This window comes from Bos javanicus, chromosome 4 (assembly GCF_032452875.1).
Source record: "Bos javanicus breed banteng chromosome 4, ARS-OSU_banteng_1.0, whole genome shotgun sequence".
Classification (NCBI taxonomy): Eukaryota; Metazoa; Chordata; class Mammalia; order Artiodactyla; family Bovidae; genus Bos; species Bos javanicus.
Genome location: NC_083871.1, coordinates 119,963,898 through 119,982,611, shown reverse-complemented (window position 1 = coordinate 119,982,611; position 18,714 = coordinate 119,963,898). Strand labels below are relative to the sequence as shown.

General features: G+C 47.7%; 1 protein-coding gene and 1 pseudogene across 3 annotated transcripts in view; one reads left to right on the top strand and one right to left on the bottom strand.

The window, feature by feature from the left end:
• NCAPG2 (non-SMC condensin II complex subunit G2) overlaps nucleotides 1-18,714 on the top strand; it is a 72,612-nt gene that overhangs the window by 52,387 nt on the left and 1,511 nt on the right. For all 3 annotated transcript variants that reach the window (XM_061415346.1, XM_061415347.1, XM_061415345.1), the window contains 5 exons: nucleotides 2,468-2,655; nucleotides 3,543-3,683; nucleotides 4,941-5,044; nucleotides 8,890-8,990; nucleotides 10,733-10,832. In XM_061415346.1, coding sequence (XP_061271330.1) covers nucleotides 2,468-2,655; nucleotides 3,543-3,683; nucleotides 4,941-5,044; nucleotides 8,890-8,990; nucleotides 10,733-10,832 — 634 coding nt within the window. The remainder of the gene's footprint in view (nucleotides 1-2,467; nucleotides 2,656-3,542; nucleotides 3,684-4,940; nucleotides 5,045-8,889; nucleotides 8,991-10,732; nucleotides 10,833-18,714) is intronic.
• On the bottom strand, nucleotides 15,083-15,201 carry LOC133246978 (5S ribosomal RNA; annotated as a pseudogene).

Genomic DNA, 18,714 nt, shown 5'->3' with positions numbered 1-18,714 from the left:
GACGGCAGCCCACCAGGCTCCCCGTCCCCGGATTCTCCAGGCAAGAACACTGGAGTGGGTTGCCATTTCCTTCTCCAATGCATGAGAGTGAAAAGTGAAAGTGAAGTCGCTCAGTCGTGTCCGACTCTGTGTGACCCCATAGACGGCAGCCCACCAGGCTCCCCGTCCCCGGATTCTCCAGGCAAGAACACTGGAATGGGTTGCCATTTCCTTCTCCAATGCATGAAAGTGAAAAGTGAAAGGGAAGTCGCTCAGTCGTGTCCGACTCTTAGTGACCCCATGGACTGCAGCCTACCAGGCTCCTCTGTCCATGGGATTTTCCAGGCAAGAGTACTGGAGTGGGCTGCCACTGCCTTCTCCGGTATGACAAACTGGTTTACATCAAAAAAGGAATTAACAGGCTGAGGCAGCCAGGAAGTTCATGGTACTTTTGGTACTGGCCTGACAAGTGCAGCATTTCTGGCGGGGTCTTAGGCTTCTCCTCTGGGGGCTGTGTGGTTGTGGACGACTGCGCTGCGTGGTCACCTGTCTGCTGCTCCCATCGGGTGTCGGTGGGCAGAGCTCACAAAAGAGTGCTCGCCGTCTGCCTGTGAGTCAGGAGTTGTTTAATGGCCCCCCACCCTGGGACCCCTGGGAGGTTGTTGTCACCCTGAGGATGGGGTGACAGTGTGGCCCTGGTGACTGACACCGTTGTGTCTACACCTGCCTTGGGGGAGGTGCCAGGTGGTACGTGCTCAGAGAGTGCCTGGGAAGTTGGCTGCCCTCAGGCCATCTGGGCTGAGGGTTATCTGGAGCCCCCCAGGATCGGGCAGGTTCTTGCAGCCCCTCGCCCAATGGCAGGAGGAGTGTGGGGCCCAGGCTGTCCCCTTGGCCTCGGGCCAGGCTCTGGCTGAGAGCCTGCTGCCGTGAGCCCCGCCCCGCGGCCTCCCCAGCCGCTGCCACGTAGGCACGCTCCACAGCTGGAGCTGTGCGTGCTCCTCTGAGAGCCGCAGAGGCTTGGGAAGGAGGGGTTCAAATGGCTCTAACTCAGACACTTGCTAGAAGAGACTGAAAATGGTATGACCATTGAGCAAATCCAACAGTAAGTTTGCATTAGTCTCCTGGGGTCTTGTGTGGTCTTGAGCATCATTGTGCAGACCTCAGACATGGCTTGGCCTCAGACCCCACAGCAGCTTCCTCCCTGTGCTGCTGTCCCTGGGGTGGTGGCTGGCCTGCACCCGAGCTGGGTGCCAGTTGCCTTGCTCTGCTGTCCTGATTATATGTTTCCTTATCTGTAACTAAGGGGCTTCAGTAGGATTAATACATTATTTGTTTAAAATACCCACAGGGGCTAAATATTAAATAGAAGAATTTTTTTTTGTTTTAAGATCTGACTTTTTGCTTTGTTTAATTCATTATAAGTCTCACTTTCATCTTAAATTTAGGGTCTTCCCTGGTGGTCCAGTGGCTGACTACTCCCTGCTGCCGGTGTAGGGAGCCCAGGTTCAGTCCCTGGTCAGGGAACTAGATACCACATGCCACAACAAAGACCAGCACAGCCAAATAAACAAACAAATACTCTAGAATAAATAAATCTAAGCCTAATTGTTGAAACATTAAAAATGATTTGCGTTTGGGTAACTCAATTTGTCATCTAGTAATTATTTCCCCTAAGGATTGAATCTGGGCTTCCCAGGTGGCACTGGTGGCAAAGAACCCGCCTGCCAGTGCCGGAGACGCGAGGGATGCAGGCTCGACCCCGGGTTTGGAAGACCCCCTGGAGGAGGGCATGGCGACCCACTCCAGGATTCTTGCCCAAAGAATCCCATGGACAAAGAAGCCTGTGGGCTGCACTTCAGGGGGTCACAAAGTCAGACACAACCGACGTGACGTAGCAGCACACAAGGATTGAATCTATTTTTAACACTTCTAAAATTCTAATTAGCTCCTTGGAAATTTTTATATCTCCGATGTAGGTGGATTTATTACATAGAATTGTCTGTTCCCCTCAAGTATAAGGCCCTAAGCTTCTAACCTTACCTTGGACCAAGCTGAAATGATCTTCGTATTTAGATATTTTAATAATCAGCACTTCCCGGGAGAGAATCTGCTATGAGCTCATCTTTTAGAGTTTTGTTGCAAACAGAAACAGGTCTTTGGTCATGAGGCTCTCAGGCCTTTCCTCTCAGACTCGCTGGCAGTGTTGCCGTCACGTGGGGAGCAGACACGCCCCGCACCAGGGGCCGCGGGAGCCGCGCTGTCCACACGAGCTGCGTCCGCCCGCGCTGTTTGTGAGGACAGTGGCTTTGTGTCTGATAAAAGGAGCCAGTTGTGTGGATGTCAGATTTTATATTAATCTGCTCAACTTGGTACTGGCTCACCAGAAACACTCCTCTAAGTTACCATGATATATGTGTTAAGTGAAAAATGTAATAATTTCAACTAAATTGTGTGATTAAACAACAGATTTTCCCAACTTTGTTTCCAGTGAAGGGATTCTTTTATGTTTCATTGCTTCTCGGCATTCTGAAAGAGATAACTGGAAGTTCCTTGACGTGGAAAACAGACTCGGAGGAAGAGGTCGCCGTGGTGTTTGACATGGTCCAGAAAGTATTTCAGCAGATGCTGGAGTGCATGGCGTGGAGCTTCAAGAAGCAGCCAGAAGAGGGTTTGCAGGTGTGGGCTTCTCCACCGGCAGGTTCAGAACTAGAGAGGCAGCGCCCAGCTGGCGGCCCAGGGCGTGGAGCCAGGCCTGCAGGCCCCGGAGCCCATGGGTGCTGTCGGCGTTGCGGGGAGGTGCCATGCAGCAGGAGGCGGCTGCCCAGTGCCCCTTTCCACTGGTGCTGCCCCCTCTCCCTGGGGAAGTGTGCTCTTGGGGGGAGGCTGGGGGGCCAGGAGCCCACCTCTGAGTGCTGGTCTGGGGACCGTGTTGGCAGTTCGGGTCAGCAGGCCATTGGCCCAAGAGCTCTTCTGCTCGGCCGGACAGAAGCAGAGAGCTACTTGCAGTAGCTTGTGAGTACTCAGCTGCTAGGAGCGCAGATTTAAAAAATGCTTCAGTGGGAGGATGTTTATGAGTTATTGAAACTTTCCATTTCATTCTGCCTTTAGCTTGTAGAGGGAATTGAAGGTCATTGGCCATATTTTCTGTTAGTTTGAAGAAGTCCTGTTTTTGATGAGTTGGTTCAGGTGTGTGTGATCTGTTCATGTAATTTGTGCCAGAATTTTTTTTTCTCACTATTGGCTGTGCAGCTTTGTTCAGAACACATGGCCTCATAGTGGGTGTCTTCCCTTAATGTCAGTGATATTTCTTCCTCTTTCGTTTTGAGAACTTTATTAATGTTGCTGATGCTCCTGTTCTCGGAGTTTTTCTCTGCTCTGGGGTAGAGTGTGTTCAAGTTACTGCCCAGGGCCTTCGGGCTGTGTGTCGTCTCCAGCACCAGAGAGGAGGGCGTGGGCAGCAGGGTCGTCAGGTGGGACGGGCCTCGGCCCCGCGGAGACCCGAGGAGGCTGCATCCCTGACGGTGACTGTTAAGGACTAACGGTGACTGATGTGTTTCTTGTAGCTCCTTTACTCTGTTCAGACTCCTCTGCATGAATTCATCAGCACCGTGCAGTCCTGGCATGTGGACAAGCCTGTTCACCGGGGCGTGTTCTCCACCCTGATCGCTGCGTCTGTGGTTGAGATAAGCCACTGGCTCCGGAAGGTGTGTTGTCCTGAAGCTGCTGTGTCTCGTTTTGGCTACTGAAGAGGCTGTTTTCTGCTGGCAGCACGTCTTTGTCTTTCTCTAGGTGTTTTTCAGAGCTCAGGTACCGCGGGAGGTCCGCTTGTTACATGGCTGCACCTCACGGTTCCACGGATGGTTTGTGTTCACGGCCGTGCTCAGCGGTGAGCAGGGTGTGAGAGTGCCCTGGTGCTGCTTCTGGAGCAGCTCACATCTCTGACTGCCATGTGATACATAAACCTTACTTTTTCTTTTAAGCACAGGAAGTTTGAATCTGTAATATCAGTTTAGACAGATAGTTTGCTCCTAGTCCATAAAGGACTGGTCAGTTCCTGGCAGGAGCCTGTTTCATATGATTAGCCTGCTTGGTTCAAGGCTGACATAATCAGGACGATAATTCAGCTCACAATAAAGCGTGCTCTGTCATGGCCTGGAGTCCTGATGCTAGTGTGTGAGGGCATGAGCAATGCCGCAAGACAGTAAATAGCAGTGTTTTCTCTCAGTATGGAAAGGAGAAATCTGACAGGAAATACCATCGAAATATATAAATGCAAACATATAATTGGTACAAATTTTGTATTATGAAATCACAAATATAAAAGAAGTTGACGAAATTGTAGGACATTAACAGTTTCAGGCCCTCCTGAAAGCTTGAAGGGAGATCATTTTGGTTTAGGAGCGTGCTTCCTGGCCTACACACAGCCTACTAACTGGAGGCTACTCGGGCCTGTGAGGGGCACAGCTGACAGCTGAGGCCACCAGTGGCACTGTGGCCCATTCGTTTACATTTTTTCCCTATGGCTGCTTTGTGCTATGACAGCAGAATTGAGTAGTTGCGGCTGAGATCATTTTGCCAAAAAGTTTAAAATGTTTACTATTTAATATTTACTGTTTTACTGCTTTATAGAAAAAGTTTGAGTTGAGAAAACCTGATCTGGGCTAATAAGAATAACAATTAAATTTGCTTACTGTAGAAACACATTGTTGACAAAAGAAGATAATCAAAGAGTGTTTGACAGAGGGCTTGTCAAGTGACATGTGTCTTTTTTCTTCTATCCAATTGATTGACACCACTGCAAATCATGATTATGATAGCCATTGCAAAAGTTAACAAAAATAGTTATTTTGAGTTTCTGGAAAGCCTTTCTCAAGTTTGTAAGAAAGTTCAGAGAAGTATAAAATGAGTGATTAGCCCAGTCTCAGTCTTGATTCATGTTACTAACTTGACTTTTTTTTTAGGTTTCTGATACGGAAGAGCTTACCCCGCCAGAGGGTCTTTCAGCCCTTCCACCATTTTCAAGGTGTTTAATAGGAATAATAATAAAATCTCCAAATTTAGTCAGGTAATCCTTTTCTCTTTACTGTCTTCTTACTCCTGTGGCTGTAAGCTCTCAGTAACTTTAGCTCTGTTCCTTTTACTCTCAAGATATTAGCATTATACTTCTACAAAGAGAAATTATAACTTTCTGAAAGAAACGTTCATCCACATAGTCTCTGGTTATGCTTATCGTAACTCGAGTTCATTTAGAGGGAAACGTTTACAGCGTTACTGTGCACTGCAGCTTCTGACAGGGATGCTTGGTTAAGCGCCGTGTAGTTTTCCCGGGCACGTGCTCATCTCTCCACGTGGTGTCACCTGACCTGATGCCAGGTGTCTTGTGGCACATGCAGCACTGACGGGCCACACGAGGGCGAGTCCTGCAGATAGCTGGTACCTGTGGACCTTCAGTAGTGGATATGTTTGCTGCAGACTTCAAAAGCATCATTTCAACAGCTGTGAATTATCTTTCAATAGCACATTAAATCTTTCTTATGATATTATAAGTATGCAGAGGGCTTCATTCACTTGCCAGAACATCGCTGTTCTCTTTCTAGCAGCAGCATCTGATTTTAGTGTCTCACCTATGTGATTTGTCATGCTTACAGTGAAGAGTGTGGAAAGACTTTAATCACTTTCCCATGTTACTGACACGTGGTATTTCCCATTCTCTGAAAACTGGAATTCATGGTGCTTGATGAATCTGACAGAATCTGGTCCACTGGAGAAGGGAATGGCAAACCACTTCAGTATTCTTGCCTTGAGAACCCCAGGAACAGTATGAAAAGGCAAAATGATAGGATACTGAAAGAGGAACTCCCCAGGTCAGTAGGTGCCCAATATGCTACTGGAGATCAGTGCAGAAATAACTCCAGAAAGAATGAAGGCATGGAGCCAAAGCAAAAACAATACACAGTTGTGGGTGTGACTGGTGATAGAAGCAAGGTCCGATGCTGTAAACAGGAATACTGCATAGGAAACTGGAATGTCAGGTCCATGAATCAAGGCAAATTGGAAGTGGTCAAACAGGAGACGGCAAGAGTGAACGTCCACATTCTAGGAATCAGCGAACTGAAATGGACTGGAATGGGTGAATTTAACTCAGATGACCATTATATCTACTACTGCGGGCAGGAATCCCTCAGAAGAAATGGAGTAGCCATCATAGTCAACAAAAGAGTCTGAAATGCAGTACTTGGATGCAATCTCAAAAACGACAGAATGATCTCTGTTCGTTTCCAAGGCAAACCATTCAATATCACAGTAATCCAAGCCTATGCCCCAACCAGTAATGCTGAAGAAGCTGAAGTTGAACGGTTCTATGAAGACCTACAAGACCTTTAAGAACTAACACCCAAAAAAGATGTCCTTGTCGTTATAGGGGACTGGAATGCAAAAGTAGGAAGTCAAGAAACACCTGGAGTAACAGGCAAATTTGGCCTTGGAGTACGGAATGAAGCAGGGCATAGGCTAATAGAGTTTTGCCAAGAGAATGCACTGGTCATAGCAAATACCCTCTTCCAACAACACAAGAGAAGACTCTACACATGGACATCACCAGATGGTCAACACCAAAATCAGATTGATTATAGTCTTTGCAGCCAAAGATGGAGAAGCTCTATACAGTCAACAAAAACAACACCAGGAGCTGACTGTGGCTCAGATCCTGAACTCCTTATTGCCAAATTCAGACTTAAATTGAAGAAAGTAGGGAAAACCACTAGGCCATTCAGGTATGACCTAAATCACATCCCTTATGATTATACAGTGGAAGTGAGAAATAAGGGACTAGATCTGATAGAGTGCCTGATGAACTATGGATGGAGGTTCGTGACATTGTACAGGAGACAGGGATCAAGACCATCCCCATGGAAAAGAAATGCAAAAAAGCAAAATGGCTGTCTGGGGGAGGCCTTACAAATAGCTGTGAAAAGAAGAGAAGCGAAAAGCAAAGGAGCAAAGGAAAGAGATAAGCATCTGAATGCAGAGTTCCAAAGAATAGCAAGAAGAGATAAGAAAGCCTTCCTCAGCGATCAATGCAAAGAAATAGAGGACAACAACAGAATGGGAAAGACTAGAGATCTCTTCAAGAAAATTAGAGATACCAAGGGAATATTTCATGCAAAGATGGGCTCAATAAAAGACAGAAATGGTATGGACCTAACAGAAGCAGAAGATATTAAGAAGAGGTGGCAAGAATACACAGAAGAACTGTACAAAAAAGATCTTCATGACCAAGATAATCATGATGGTGTGATCACTGACCTAGAGCCAAACATCCTGGAATGTGAAGTCAAGTGGGCCTTAGAAAGCATCACTATGAACAAAGCTACTGGAGGTGATGGAATTCCAGTTGAGCTCTTTCAAATCCTGAAAGATGATGCTGTGAAAGTGCTGCACTCAATATGTCAGCAAATTTGGAAAACTCAGCAGTGGTCACAGAACTGGAAAAGGTCAGTTTTCACTCCAATCCCCAAAAAAGGCAATGCCAAAGAATGCCCAAACTACCGCACAATTGCACTCATTTCACACACTAGTAAAGTCATGCTCAAAATTCTCCAAGCCAAGCTTCAGCAATATGTGAACTGTAAAATTCCTGATGTTCAAGCTGGTTTTAGAAAAGGCAGAGGAACCAGAGATCAAATTGCCAGCATCCGCTGGATCATCGAAAAAGCAAGAGAGTTCCAGCAAAACATCTATTTCTGCTTCATTGACTAAGCCAAAGCCTTTGACTGTGTGGACCACAATAAACTGTGGACAATTCTGAAAGAGATGGGAATACCAGACCACCTGACCTGCCTCTTGAGAAACCTATATGCAGGTCAGGAAGCAACAGTTAGAACTGGACATGGAACAAGAGCCTGGTTACAAATAGGAAAAGGAGTATGTCAAGGCTGTATATTGTCACCCTGCTTATTTAACTTATATGCAGAGTACATCATGAGAAACGCTGGACTGGAAGGAACACCAGCTGGAATCAAGATTTCCGGGAGAAATATCAGTAACCTCAGATATGCAGATGACACCACCCTTATGGCAGAAAATGAAGAAGAACTAGAAAGCCTCTTGATGAAGGTGAAAGTGGAGAGTGAAAAAGTTAGTTTAAAGTTCAAGATTCAGAAAACTAAAGATCATGGCATCTGGTCCCATCATTTCATGGCAAATAGATGGGGAAACAGTGTCAGACTTTATTTTGGGGGCTCCAAAATCACTGCAGATGGTGATTGCAGCCATGATATTAAAACACCCTTACTCCTTGGAAGGAAAGTTACGACCAACCTAGATAGCATATTCAAAAGCAGAGACATTACTTTGCCGACAGAGGTCCATCTACTCAAGGCTATGGGTTTTTCCAGTAGTCATGTATGGATGTGAGAGTTGGACTGTGAAGACAGCTGAGCGCCGAAGAATTGATGCCTTTGAACTGTGGTGTTGGAGAAGACTCTTGAGAGTCCCTTGGACTGCAAGGAGATCCAACCAGTCCATTCTGAAGGAGATCAGCCCTGGGATTTCTTTGGAAGGAATGCTAAAGCTGAAACTCCAGTACTTTGGCCACCTCATGTGAAGAGTTGATTCATTAGAAAAGACTCTGATGCTGGGAGGGATTGAGGGCAGGAGGAGAAGGGGACAACAGAGGATGAGATGACTGGATGGCATCACTGACTCGATGGACATAAGTTTGAGTGAACTCTGGGAGTTGGTGATGGACAGGGAGGCCTGGCGTGCTGTGATTCATGGAGTCGCAAAGAGTCGGACACGACTGAGCGACTGAACTGAACTGAACTGATGAATCTTGGCTATTATTTGTTTTTCTATAAAGTATTAAGATATACTATAGAGTAATTGCAATTGTTTTTTACTTTTTTGCAGGTCATTTTTAGATGAATTGAAGGCATGTGTCATTTCTGAGGATATTGAAGGCATAGTATGTCTCACAGCTGTTGTGCACATTATTTTGGTAATTAATAAAGGTTGGTTGAGTCTCCTCTTGTATTGTTTGGGATACTGCTGAGTGTGTCTTACATAGATCCTCTTTAGAATGTTTGGGAATGAGTACCCTGCCAGTCAGGCTCTCAAGGCGCTTTCTCCCAGCTTTCCATGTCCCACACGTGTGCTGTCTGCCTGGGCGTCTGCTGTGCAGCTGCCCTGTACCAGCATGAATCACAGTACTTCCCTAACGCAGCTCCTGTCCACTCTTCCCAGGACCCATTATGTCTCCTTCTCTGTACCTCAGACCAAATTTCTGTTGATACGTCATTTATTGCCTTTGCCGTGTATGTTTAAAAGTCAGAATCATTTTTGCCAATGATAGTGTGTTTTGGTATTAATATTTTAGGTATCTGTGTTTCGCTTTAACTGTGTGTACTCTGAGTATCCTAGCCAGTTGAAATACTATTGGAAAAATGATCAGAGATACCTCTGAGATACTTATCAAAGTGTAAAATAGAGTAATAACCCTGCAAGTGACTACGGTTGGGTTTCTATATTTTTTGACAAGTTTTAGTAACGTTGAAATTATTTTCTAGGTATTATGCATAGGGGGCTCTTCGCAAAACAAGTTATTCCTATAAGCATGAATGCATAGTATGGCTGTAGATTCATGACAGGAATTTGTAGCTAGTGTGACCCCAGCCGGGAATCTGGAAAGACTTGCCTGAGGGCATGTCTACTGGGCGCCAATCGACAAGGTGAGGGATGTTCTCCACATAGAGGGTGTGAGGTGACTGAGCAGAGTCTGCACATGGGGGACGTTCTCCACGTGGAGGGTGTGAGGTGACAGGAGAATCTGTGCTTGAGGGACGTTCTCCACATGGAGGGTGTGAGGTGACTGAGCAGAGTCTGCGGGTGAGGGACGTTCTCCACGTGGAGCGTGTGAGGTGACAGGAGAATCTGTGCTTGAGGGACGTTCTCCACATGGAGGGTGTCAGGTGACTGAGGAGAGTCTGCGGGTGAGGGACGTTCTCCACACAGAGGGTGTGAGGTGACTGAGCAGAGTCTGCGGGTGAGGGACGTTCTCCACACGGAGGGTGTGAGGTGACTGAGCAGAGTCTGCGGGTGAGGGACGTTCTCCACACGGAGGGTGTGAGGTGACTGAGCAGAGTCTGCAGGTGAGGGACGTTCTCCACACGGAGGGTGTGAGGTGACTGAGCAGAGTCTGCGGGTGAGGGACGTTCTCCACGTGGAGCATGTGAGGTGACAGGAGAATCTGTGCTTGAGGGACGTTCTCCACACGGAGGGTGTGAGGTGACTGAGCAGAGTCTGCGGGTGAGGAACGTTCTCCACGTGGAGGGTGTGAGGTGACTGAGCAGAGTCTGTGGGTGCAGGACGTTCTTCTCATGGATGTGTGAATGGAGATTGAGGAGTGAATGAGCACCTAGTACTTAATAAGTACTTAGACGTTAGCCAAGCAGGAGATGATTCTGAAATGTGTTAGTTTCATTACTGTTGAAGATGGTGATGATCAAGTCTGATGGCACGGGCAGCAGAATGGGATCATGCCTTTGAAAACTACCTCAGATGTGAGAAGTGTTTTTGTAATCCCTTACTGGATCTTCTAGCATCCCTTTAAAGGAATTATTTCTGTTCCACAGGTCAATGATGCACTAACTTAGGTGAGGATAGGAGGCTTTGTCTTAACTAAAATTGTACCTGCATTGAAAAAGTACGTGTACTTTTTGATTGGTTGTGTTCAAAATTTTTCTGTCTTTAACAGGTAAACATAAGACTTCAAAAGTGAAGGATGTTGCAGCTAGTATTGAGAGAAAACTAAAGACATTCATGGAAATTACTCTGGAGGAGGATAGCTTGGAAAGGTAAAGCAGTAGCTACACACCAGCTGTGATTATCTGAACTCTCCTAGGTGTTCCTTAATATATATTAGATCTCGCTTCCATTTCTGCTAGTTGCAAGCAGGTAGAGAACTGGGGATTGAAGGGACAGAAATGTTTCTATTGGCGAGACCCCATGGGCATGTTTTAATTGCTTCCCCATTCTGTCTTTAAAAACAAAACCAAAACTGTTACTGGTGAGATTCTGCCCTGGAAAAGTGAGGGCGTACAACTCACTTTATATGACTTTAAATCTAAGCAGATTATATTTGGTGGTTTGCTATATTTTTGAAACCATGGATATTCACAGGATATAATTATCTGTTTACAAGTATACATGATGGGAATGGGAAGATCGCTCCAGAGACTGAAGAAACATGCATTGTTTTCCACTTTCTGGGTGGCCAGTTGCTGCCACATGGACTACTAAGAATGTGTTCATTGCTCTGTTTTTCCCAAGTATTTCTATTGCTATGTACAGTTTTTGACATGCTGTGCAATTTCCTGTAGACTTTTCTGAATTGTGTCTGACTCTCAGACCAGCCATAGAAGCAGTGCTTTCCTTCTATTTTCTGAACACCGTATGGTTAGGTATTACAGGGCTTTGAACCAGGTAATTAGTTTTATATAAGCCTGGGAAATAAACCACTTTTCAGATCTACTTTCTCCTTAGAAGAAAGGCTTTCAAAATCCTAAATTGCTGACTTTTAACAAAGACAGTCTTTTCTTCTTGCCAATCTGTAGACCTGTCTTTACTTTTCTCACCTTACTGCATTAGCTAGGGCTTCCAGTACAATACTGAAAGGGACTGGTGAAAGGACCCACTTGTCTTATACAAGATTTTAGTGGGAACGCTTCCTGTTTCTCACCATTAAGCACAATGTTAGCTGTAGACGTTCTTTATCAAGTTGAGGATGTTCCCGACTACTCCCAATTTACAAATAGTTCTTATCATAGTGGGTGTTGGATCTTGTCAAAAACCTTTTCTGCATCTACTTACCAGATCATATCATTTTTCTTTTTGAGCCTGTTGATGTGATAGGTTACAGTAGTTGATTTCCAGATACTAACCCAGCTTTGCATACCTGGGATAAATCCCAGTCGGTCATGGTATGTAATTTTTTAATATACTGTTGAGTTTATGTTTTATTGAGTGTTTTTGCATCTGTGGGATTTCCCTGATAGCTCAGTTGGTAAAGAATCTGCCTGCAATGCAGGAGGCCCCAGTTCGATTTCTGGGTGGGGAAGATCCACTGGAGAAGGGATAGGCTACCCACTCCGGTATTCTTGGGCTTCCCTTGTGGGTCACTTGGTAAAGAATCCACCTGCAATGCGGGAGACCTGGGTTTGATCCTTGAGTTGGGATGATCTCCTGGAGAAGGGAAAGGCTACCCACTCCAGTATTCTGGCCTGGAGAATTCCATGGACTGTATAGTTTGTGGGGTTGCAAAGAGTCGGATATGACTGAGTGACTCTCATGAGAGAGATCATTTTGTATTTATCTTTCCTTGTAATGTTTTTGTCTGGCTTTGCTACTAGGGAAATGCTAGCCTCATAGAATGAGTTAGAAAGTATTCCTTCCCTTCTTTCTTCTGAAAGAGACTGTAAATAATTGGTAAACTTCTTCCTCAAACATTTGGCACAATTAATTCATCAGTGAATCCATCTGGGTCTGTTGCTTTGGAAGGTTATTAATCATTTATTCAATTTTTTGAGATCCTGGTCCCATTCCTGGGTCAAGAAGATCCACTGGAGAAGGGATTGGCTACCCACTCCAGTATTCTTGGGGTTCCCTGATGGCTCAGCTGGTAAAGAATCTGCCTGCAATGTGGGAGACCTGGGTTCAATCCCTGGGCTGGGAAGATCCCCTGGAAAAGGGAACGTCTACCCGCTCAAGTATGCTGGCCTGGAGAATTCCATGGACCGTACAGTCCATGGGGTCGCAAAGAATTGGACACGACTGAGTGACTTTCACTTGCTGTTCAGATTGTCTATTTCGTCTTGAAATAGTTTTGGCAGACTGTGTCTTTCAGGAATTTGGTCCATCTCATCTAGGTTGTCAACTTTGTGGGCATAGTATTCCTTAATTATCTTTTATAATGTCCATGGGATCTGTAGTCATGTCCCCTCTTTCATTTCTGATATTAGTAATTTGTATCCTCTTTTTTTTTTCCAGTCTGACTAGAAGCTTGTTGGGCTTTCCTAGTGCCTCAGTGGTAGAGAATCTGCCTGCCAAGCAGGAGACCTGGGTTCCTTCCCTGGGTGGGGAAGATCCCCTGTCGAAGGGAATGGCAACCCACTCTAGTATTCTTGCCTGGGAAATCCCATGGACAGAGGAGCCTGGTGGGCTTCAGACCACGGGGTCACAAAGGAGTCGGCACAACCTAGCCACTAAACAACAAAGAGGCTTATTGGTTTTATTGATCTTCAAAAGAACCAGATTTTAGTTTCTTTGATTTCGTCTATTGATTTCTTTTTTTAAATTTTTTTGCTTTCTGTCCTAATTTTTATTATTTTTTGTCTTTTGCCTGCTTTGGATTTAATTTAGTCTTTTTTTTTTTTTTCTGGCTTCCTAAGGTAGAAGCCTAATTACTGATTTTGGATGTTCTTTCTTTTCTAATATATTCAGTTGGTGCCTTAAATTATTATTACCCATTAAGCATTGCTTTTGCTGCATGGCACAAATTTCTGTGTTACATTTTCACTTAGTTAAAAATATTTTAAAATCTCTCTTAAAGTTTCCTCTTTGCCCATGTGCTCTTTAGTAGTGTATCATTTAATCTCTCAGTTCTCCAGTTATGTTTCTGTAATGGATCTCTAGTTTAATTCCATGTTATCTGAGAGAAGACACTGTGTGGACTTCCATTCTTTTAAATTTATTAAGGTGTGTTTCATGGCCTAATGCGTGACCTATCTTGGTGAATGTTCCATATGAGCTTGAGAAGAACGCATGTTTTACTGTTGTTGGGTGAAGGCATGTCTAAATGGCAGTTATATCCTGTTGGCGGTGGTGAGTTCATCTCTGTCTTTACTGATATTCTGCTTGCTGGATCTGTCTGTCTGTTTTTGATAGAGGGGTTTTACTTTATATATTTTGTTATCCTGATATTAGGAGCATGTGAATTTAGAACTACTATATCTTCTTGATGAATTGACCCTTTCACTTGTACGAGAGGTCCATCTTTTTCTCTAGCATGCTTTTCTCTAGCTATTTCTCATGCTTTTTCTCTAGCATGCTTTTCTCCATAGAATCCATTCTGTTAGCTATTAAGACGGCTCCCCAGCCTCGTCTGGTGAACATGTTCAGAGTGCTAGTGGTGTTTTAAGGAGGTAGAAACCCCACAGTGACAGGACAGCCTGAGCGCCAAGTCGGGTTCCTGTCAGGGTGTCGGTGTGATGGGTTGGAGCTGGTGAGGGTTATAGTGAACGCTGAAGCATGGAGGAGCTATGCTCCCACGGGGGAGGACTTGCAGCCCGAGGCTGACCCTCACTCCCGGGAGGGAGAAGCCCTGAGGCCTCCTGGGGGCACGCTGCCCATCTGGTCCCTGGGAGCTCAGGGGGCTCGTGCACACAGCGGTGCTGAGAGCTGCCGGGCCAAGCGAGCCTCACTGCGCCCACGCGCTACCCCAGCCAGCAGGCACCGTGGAGGGCCCGGAGGGCCGGGGCTGCAGTGCCACCTCTGCGGTCCGGCCTCCCGGTGAAGGCAGGGCCTTGTGGGGAGCCCTCCAGTGGCCCTGCTGACCTGCTTGGTGCCATGCCTCGGTGACAGGCAGCCAGGCCCTGGAGGAGGGGGCTGGAGTGTCCTTGGTCTTGCACCAAGCACACGCGTTGAGCTACATGCTTTATTCTGGAGACTGTTGACTGTTTCCTGTGCAGTTTAAGAAGGATCTTTGAGGGAGAAACCAGCAGACTCTAGGTTTTATGAACCTGTTTTATTTCTGCGTCTGTGGGGAAGAGGAATGTGAGCTTCTGATTTGGAGGAAACTGAAGAGTGTGTGTGTGTTTCTGAAAACACTGTCACCATTTACTTGCTCAGTCGTGTCTGACTCCTTTACGACCCCATGGACTGTAGCCCACCAGGCTCCTCTGTCCATGGGATTTCCCGGGCAAGAATTGGTTGTCGTTTCCTTCTCCAGGGGATCTTCCTGACTCAGGGTTCAAACCTGTGTCTCTTGCATTGACAGGCAGATTCTTTACCACTGAGCCGCCTGGGAAGTCAGGAGAGGGAGGCAAAAAGCCTACAGCACCCGGTATTCCCAGGTGATCCCCTATCCAAGTACCAACCAGGCCTGACCCTGCTTAGCTTCCGAGATCAGACAAGATCGGGCATGTTGCGGGTGGTATGGCTGTCGACAACTGGGCAGTGCAGATATTCAATAAGGCTGTGAGAATTACAAACCAGATAATGACAAGTAATTGTCATAGGACATAGTCATAACCTCAGAAATGTGAGCCTCTTACAGGATTTCTTTGTTAGAAATACCTTCTGTAAGGACAGTTTTTTTGAATAATATGGTATGAACGGCTCTGCGGGACATTTGCACTTGCACAGGCATTCAAGGCTAGTACTTGGATTGTGTTATTAGTTAACGTTGACAGAAAAAAGGCCCTAGAAGTTCAGAACTTACTCTATGGAAAAGAAAAGAATATTCATAGAATTTAAAAACAGGCATGTAATATTTAGAGGGCTAATGGCTGAGCCCTTGACAAGAGTCATGAGTCAGTTGGAGTCAGTGACTAAACAACAAAATGTCATGTTTTGTTTATTCATTGTTTCTAGAACTACATGCAGTTTTCTCTGCTGAGCTGATACACAGATGGCAAGAAAGAATTCTTCCCTTTAAGGCGGAAATGTCCTAAAAAAGCAAATAGGTAGAGGCTGAAATACTGGCTTCCTTCTTAAATATTCAAGAAGCACACTGTAGAAAAACCAGTGTTTGAGGGAAAAGAAGAACCTAAAAACCAAAACATAAAGATCAATGTAATGGAAGATATGCAATTAAGATTTAAGACTATATTTTTAAATATTATTTATTTTTGTCAAATAGAGACGTTAAGGCAGGTTTGCCTTCAAGGCTCTAGGAGCCCTTTGGTCCAGTTAGAGCTTAAGGCAGTGGGGCGTTAATGGGGAAGTGAGTGCTTTCTAAGCAGACACACCAGCCGTCTCTGCAGGGGGGTCAGTGTTTTGTTGACTGGTCCGTTGGGTGCTGTCCTGTTGCACTTTCAGAGCCTCACCTGCCGGGAGAGCCAGGCGGGAGGGAGCAGACGCCTGTGCGCTGCTGTGCTGGCGGTTTCTGCGGGCTCCATGCTGCCCACTGCCTGCTGTCTCCACACCCCATGGCGTCCCGGGGCGCAGACACACGTGACGGCACGTGTGCAGTGGCGGAGAGTGAGAGAGACAGGCAGGCAGCCATCGGTGAGGCAGCAGGGCTGGGCCAGCCAGACACCGATAGGAGTCTTTAAAGAAAAGACCAGGTGCAGCCCAAACTAAAAGCCCTTCATTGGAAACACAGCTGATGAACCAGAGCCTCAGCTCCTCGGGGGTCCAAACGGCCTCCATGCAGGGCAACCCGGAGCAGGACAGACACCGCTGCAGAGGAGGGTCCTAGGGGAGGCCGCCGTGCAGCCACCGTGGGGAGAGAGTTTCATGGCTAAAGACACACGTACTTGTAGAGGTTCTTTTTTGCTGTTGTTTCTGTAACTAAGCTTTAGACGGGACTGGAGGAAAAAATGACCGTAACACAAGTCCACGTGCCCATGCACAGTGCGGCCGAGCCGTACCGAAGCGTCAGCGTGGAGGGCAGAGAAAGGATTACTGCGGGGCCACACAAGGAGGTGCGTGGCTCGTGCCTTAGAAACACCAGACTCCCCAAAACCTGTCAGCAAAGCCCTTTTCTAGGCAAGCTGAGGGGGGGTGTGGTTGGTTGTGGCAGCCTTCTTGGTGTCAGATCCTTTGTCCTTGAGGTCGGGTCATGGTCAGGTAACAAGGTTCCTGTAAATCTCCACCTCACGAATGTTCTTCTCTGTTCTGACAAGAAAAGGCATGGTCCCAGGACACACATGTCACCCTCTGAGGGCACAGTCCTGGCTGAGGAGCAGGGCTCAGCTGGCGGCTCCGTCAGGGCTGGGCCATCCCCAGACCCTGCTCAGCTCTCATCCCCGAGACAGCCAGGCACTCGGGACCCAACTGACACTCGACTCCTCAGGTGGCTGAAACGGGGGGCGATGGGGGGCAGTTCCTGCAGACTGCATCCATGCAGACCACTGCCGCTGTGAGGGTGCAGACACAGGCGTGGGGCGAGGCTCACCACTGCCCTGAGGTCTGGGCCACGGCCGGCGGGGGTCCTTGGCAAGGGCTCTGGAGCCCCAGATAACCTGCTGGTCCAAGGTGGGGTGAGCCGGGGCACCAGGGACAAGGCCGGGGCCCGCCTCTTGCCTCGCTTGCCACCCAACAGCCACCATCGACAGCTGGTTGAATCGGCTCTAATAGTCACTCACGGACAGGTGGTGCCTTAAGGGAATCACCGTGGTGCCAACCCGTGGCTGAGCAGGACGGCTCACCATTGGTCATTGGCAGGTGATTGCTGTGGGCAGAGCCGCTGCGGCACTGCCCAGTGGCTGAGTGGGACCGCCAGTGGTGGCATGCCCACTTGCTGGGTGATGGGGGTGGTGACGGCACGCAGCAGTGACCATGTGCGAGGGCAGCGCTCTGCTACAACGTCACACCTGAGTCTGAACCAAATCCCTGAATTTTGAGACAAAGAAACGTCTTAAAAACTTTTATGTTGGCCTCTACGTGGCCCCTTGTGAAAACTGGGACACGTGAGTCTTACTCGAGATGTGGCCCTGCTGTGGAAACGCACAGGCTCCGCTGCTGGTGTGCAGGGGCCCTGAGCTGCGTTGGCGACGCTGTGTTGATTACAGGTCGACTTCCTTCGGTGTATGGAGTCAGGTAAAATACACTGCTGGCTGTTGGACAGCACAGGTCCTCACTGTGTGAGCCCACTTGTATGCAGGCAGCTCCAGGGGTAAACTTTTACTCTGGGACTACCCTGCCCTGGCTGGCTGAATCTGTGCATGTGGGAGCCGTGTTCTCAGAGAGCTAAGTTATATTCAGATTTTCCACTTCGCAGAGGGTTGGCATTCCAAACCCCTGTGTTGTTCACGGGCCACCTGTATTTCTCGAATTTCACCTGATTTCTCCTAATCTCTCTGAATGTGGCTACTAGAAAATGCCCAGTTACTCTGAGCCTGTCTTGATACTGTTCGAGGCAAGACTCGGGCAGGCCCGAGTGCCTGTGACAGCTCCAGGCCGAAGAGGGAATAAGCTGAGGCCATTTGGGGCCCAGACCGTGCCTCGTCTCAGCAGGGAAGCAGAGGTTGGCTGGCCCACACCCTCTGAAGGAGCTCAGGGAAGGGAGAAGCAAGGTGAGGGGCTGACAAGCTGCCTCGCATCTATGAGCCCCCAGCGTCACCGGGGACGGGGGTGCAGGGGTGGGAGGTGAGGGGTGTGCGGGTCGCGGGTGATAGAGGAAATGGTGCGTGTCATGCGCTGTTGGGGAAGTGGGCCTCGTCCACTGGTGCTCAGCGGGCCGCTGACTGGGTGTGGGAGGGGCGCCCAGGCCGCACCGCTCGCCTGAGCGTGTCAGCACCCTGAGCGGGGCCTCCTGGGGCCAGGGCGCGGCCTTGTGCCGGACGGAGGCAGCGCACTGGCGAGCGCGGGCCCTGTGAGGTGCTCTGCCTGTCCGTCTGTCCTGGGGTGAGCACGGGCCCTGTGAGGTGCTCTGTCTATCTGTCCTGTGGCAAGCGCGGGTGCTGTGAGGTGCTCCGTCTATCCTGGGGCGAGCACGGGCCCTGTGAGGGTGCT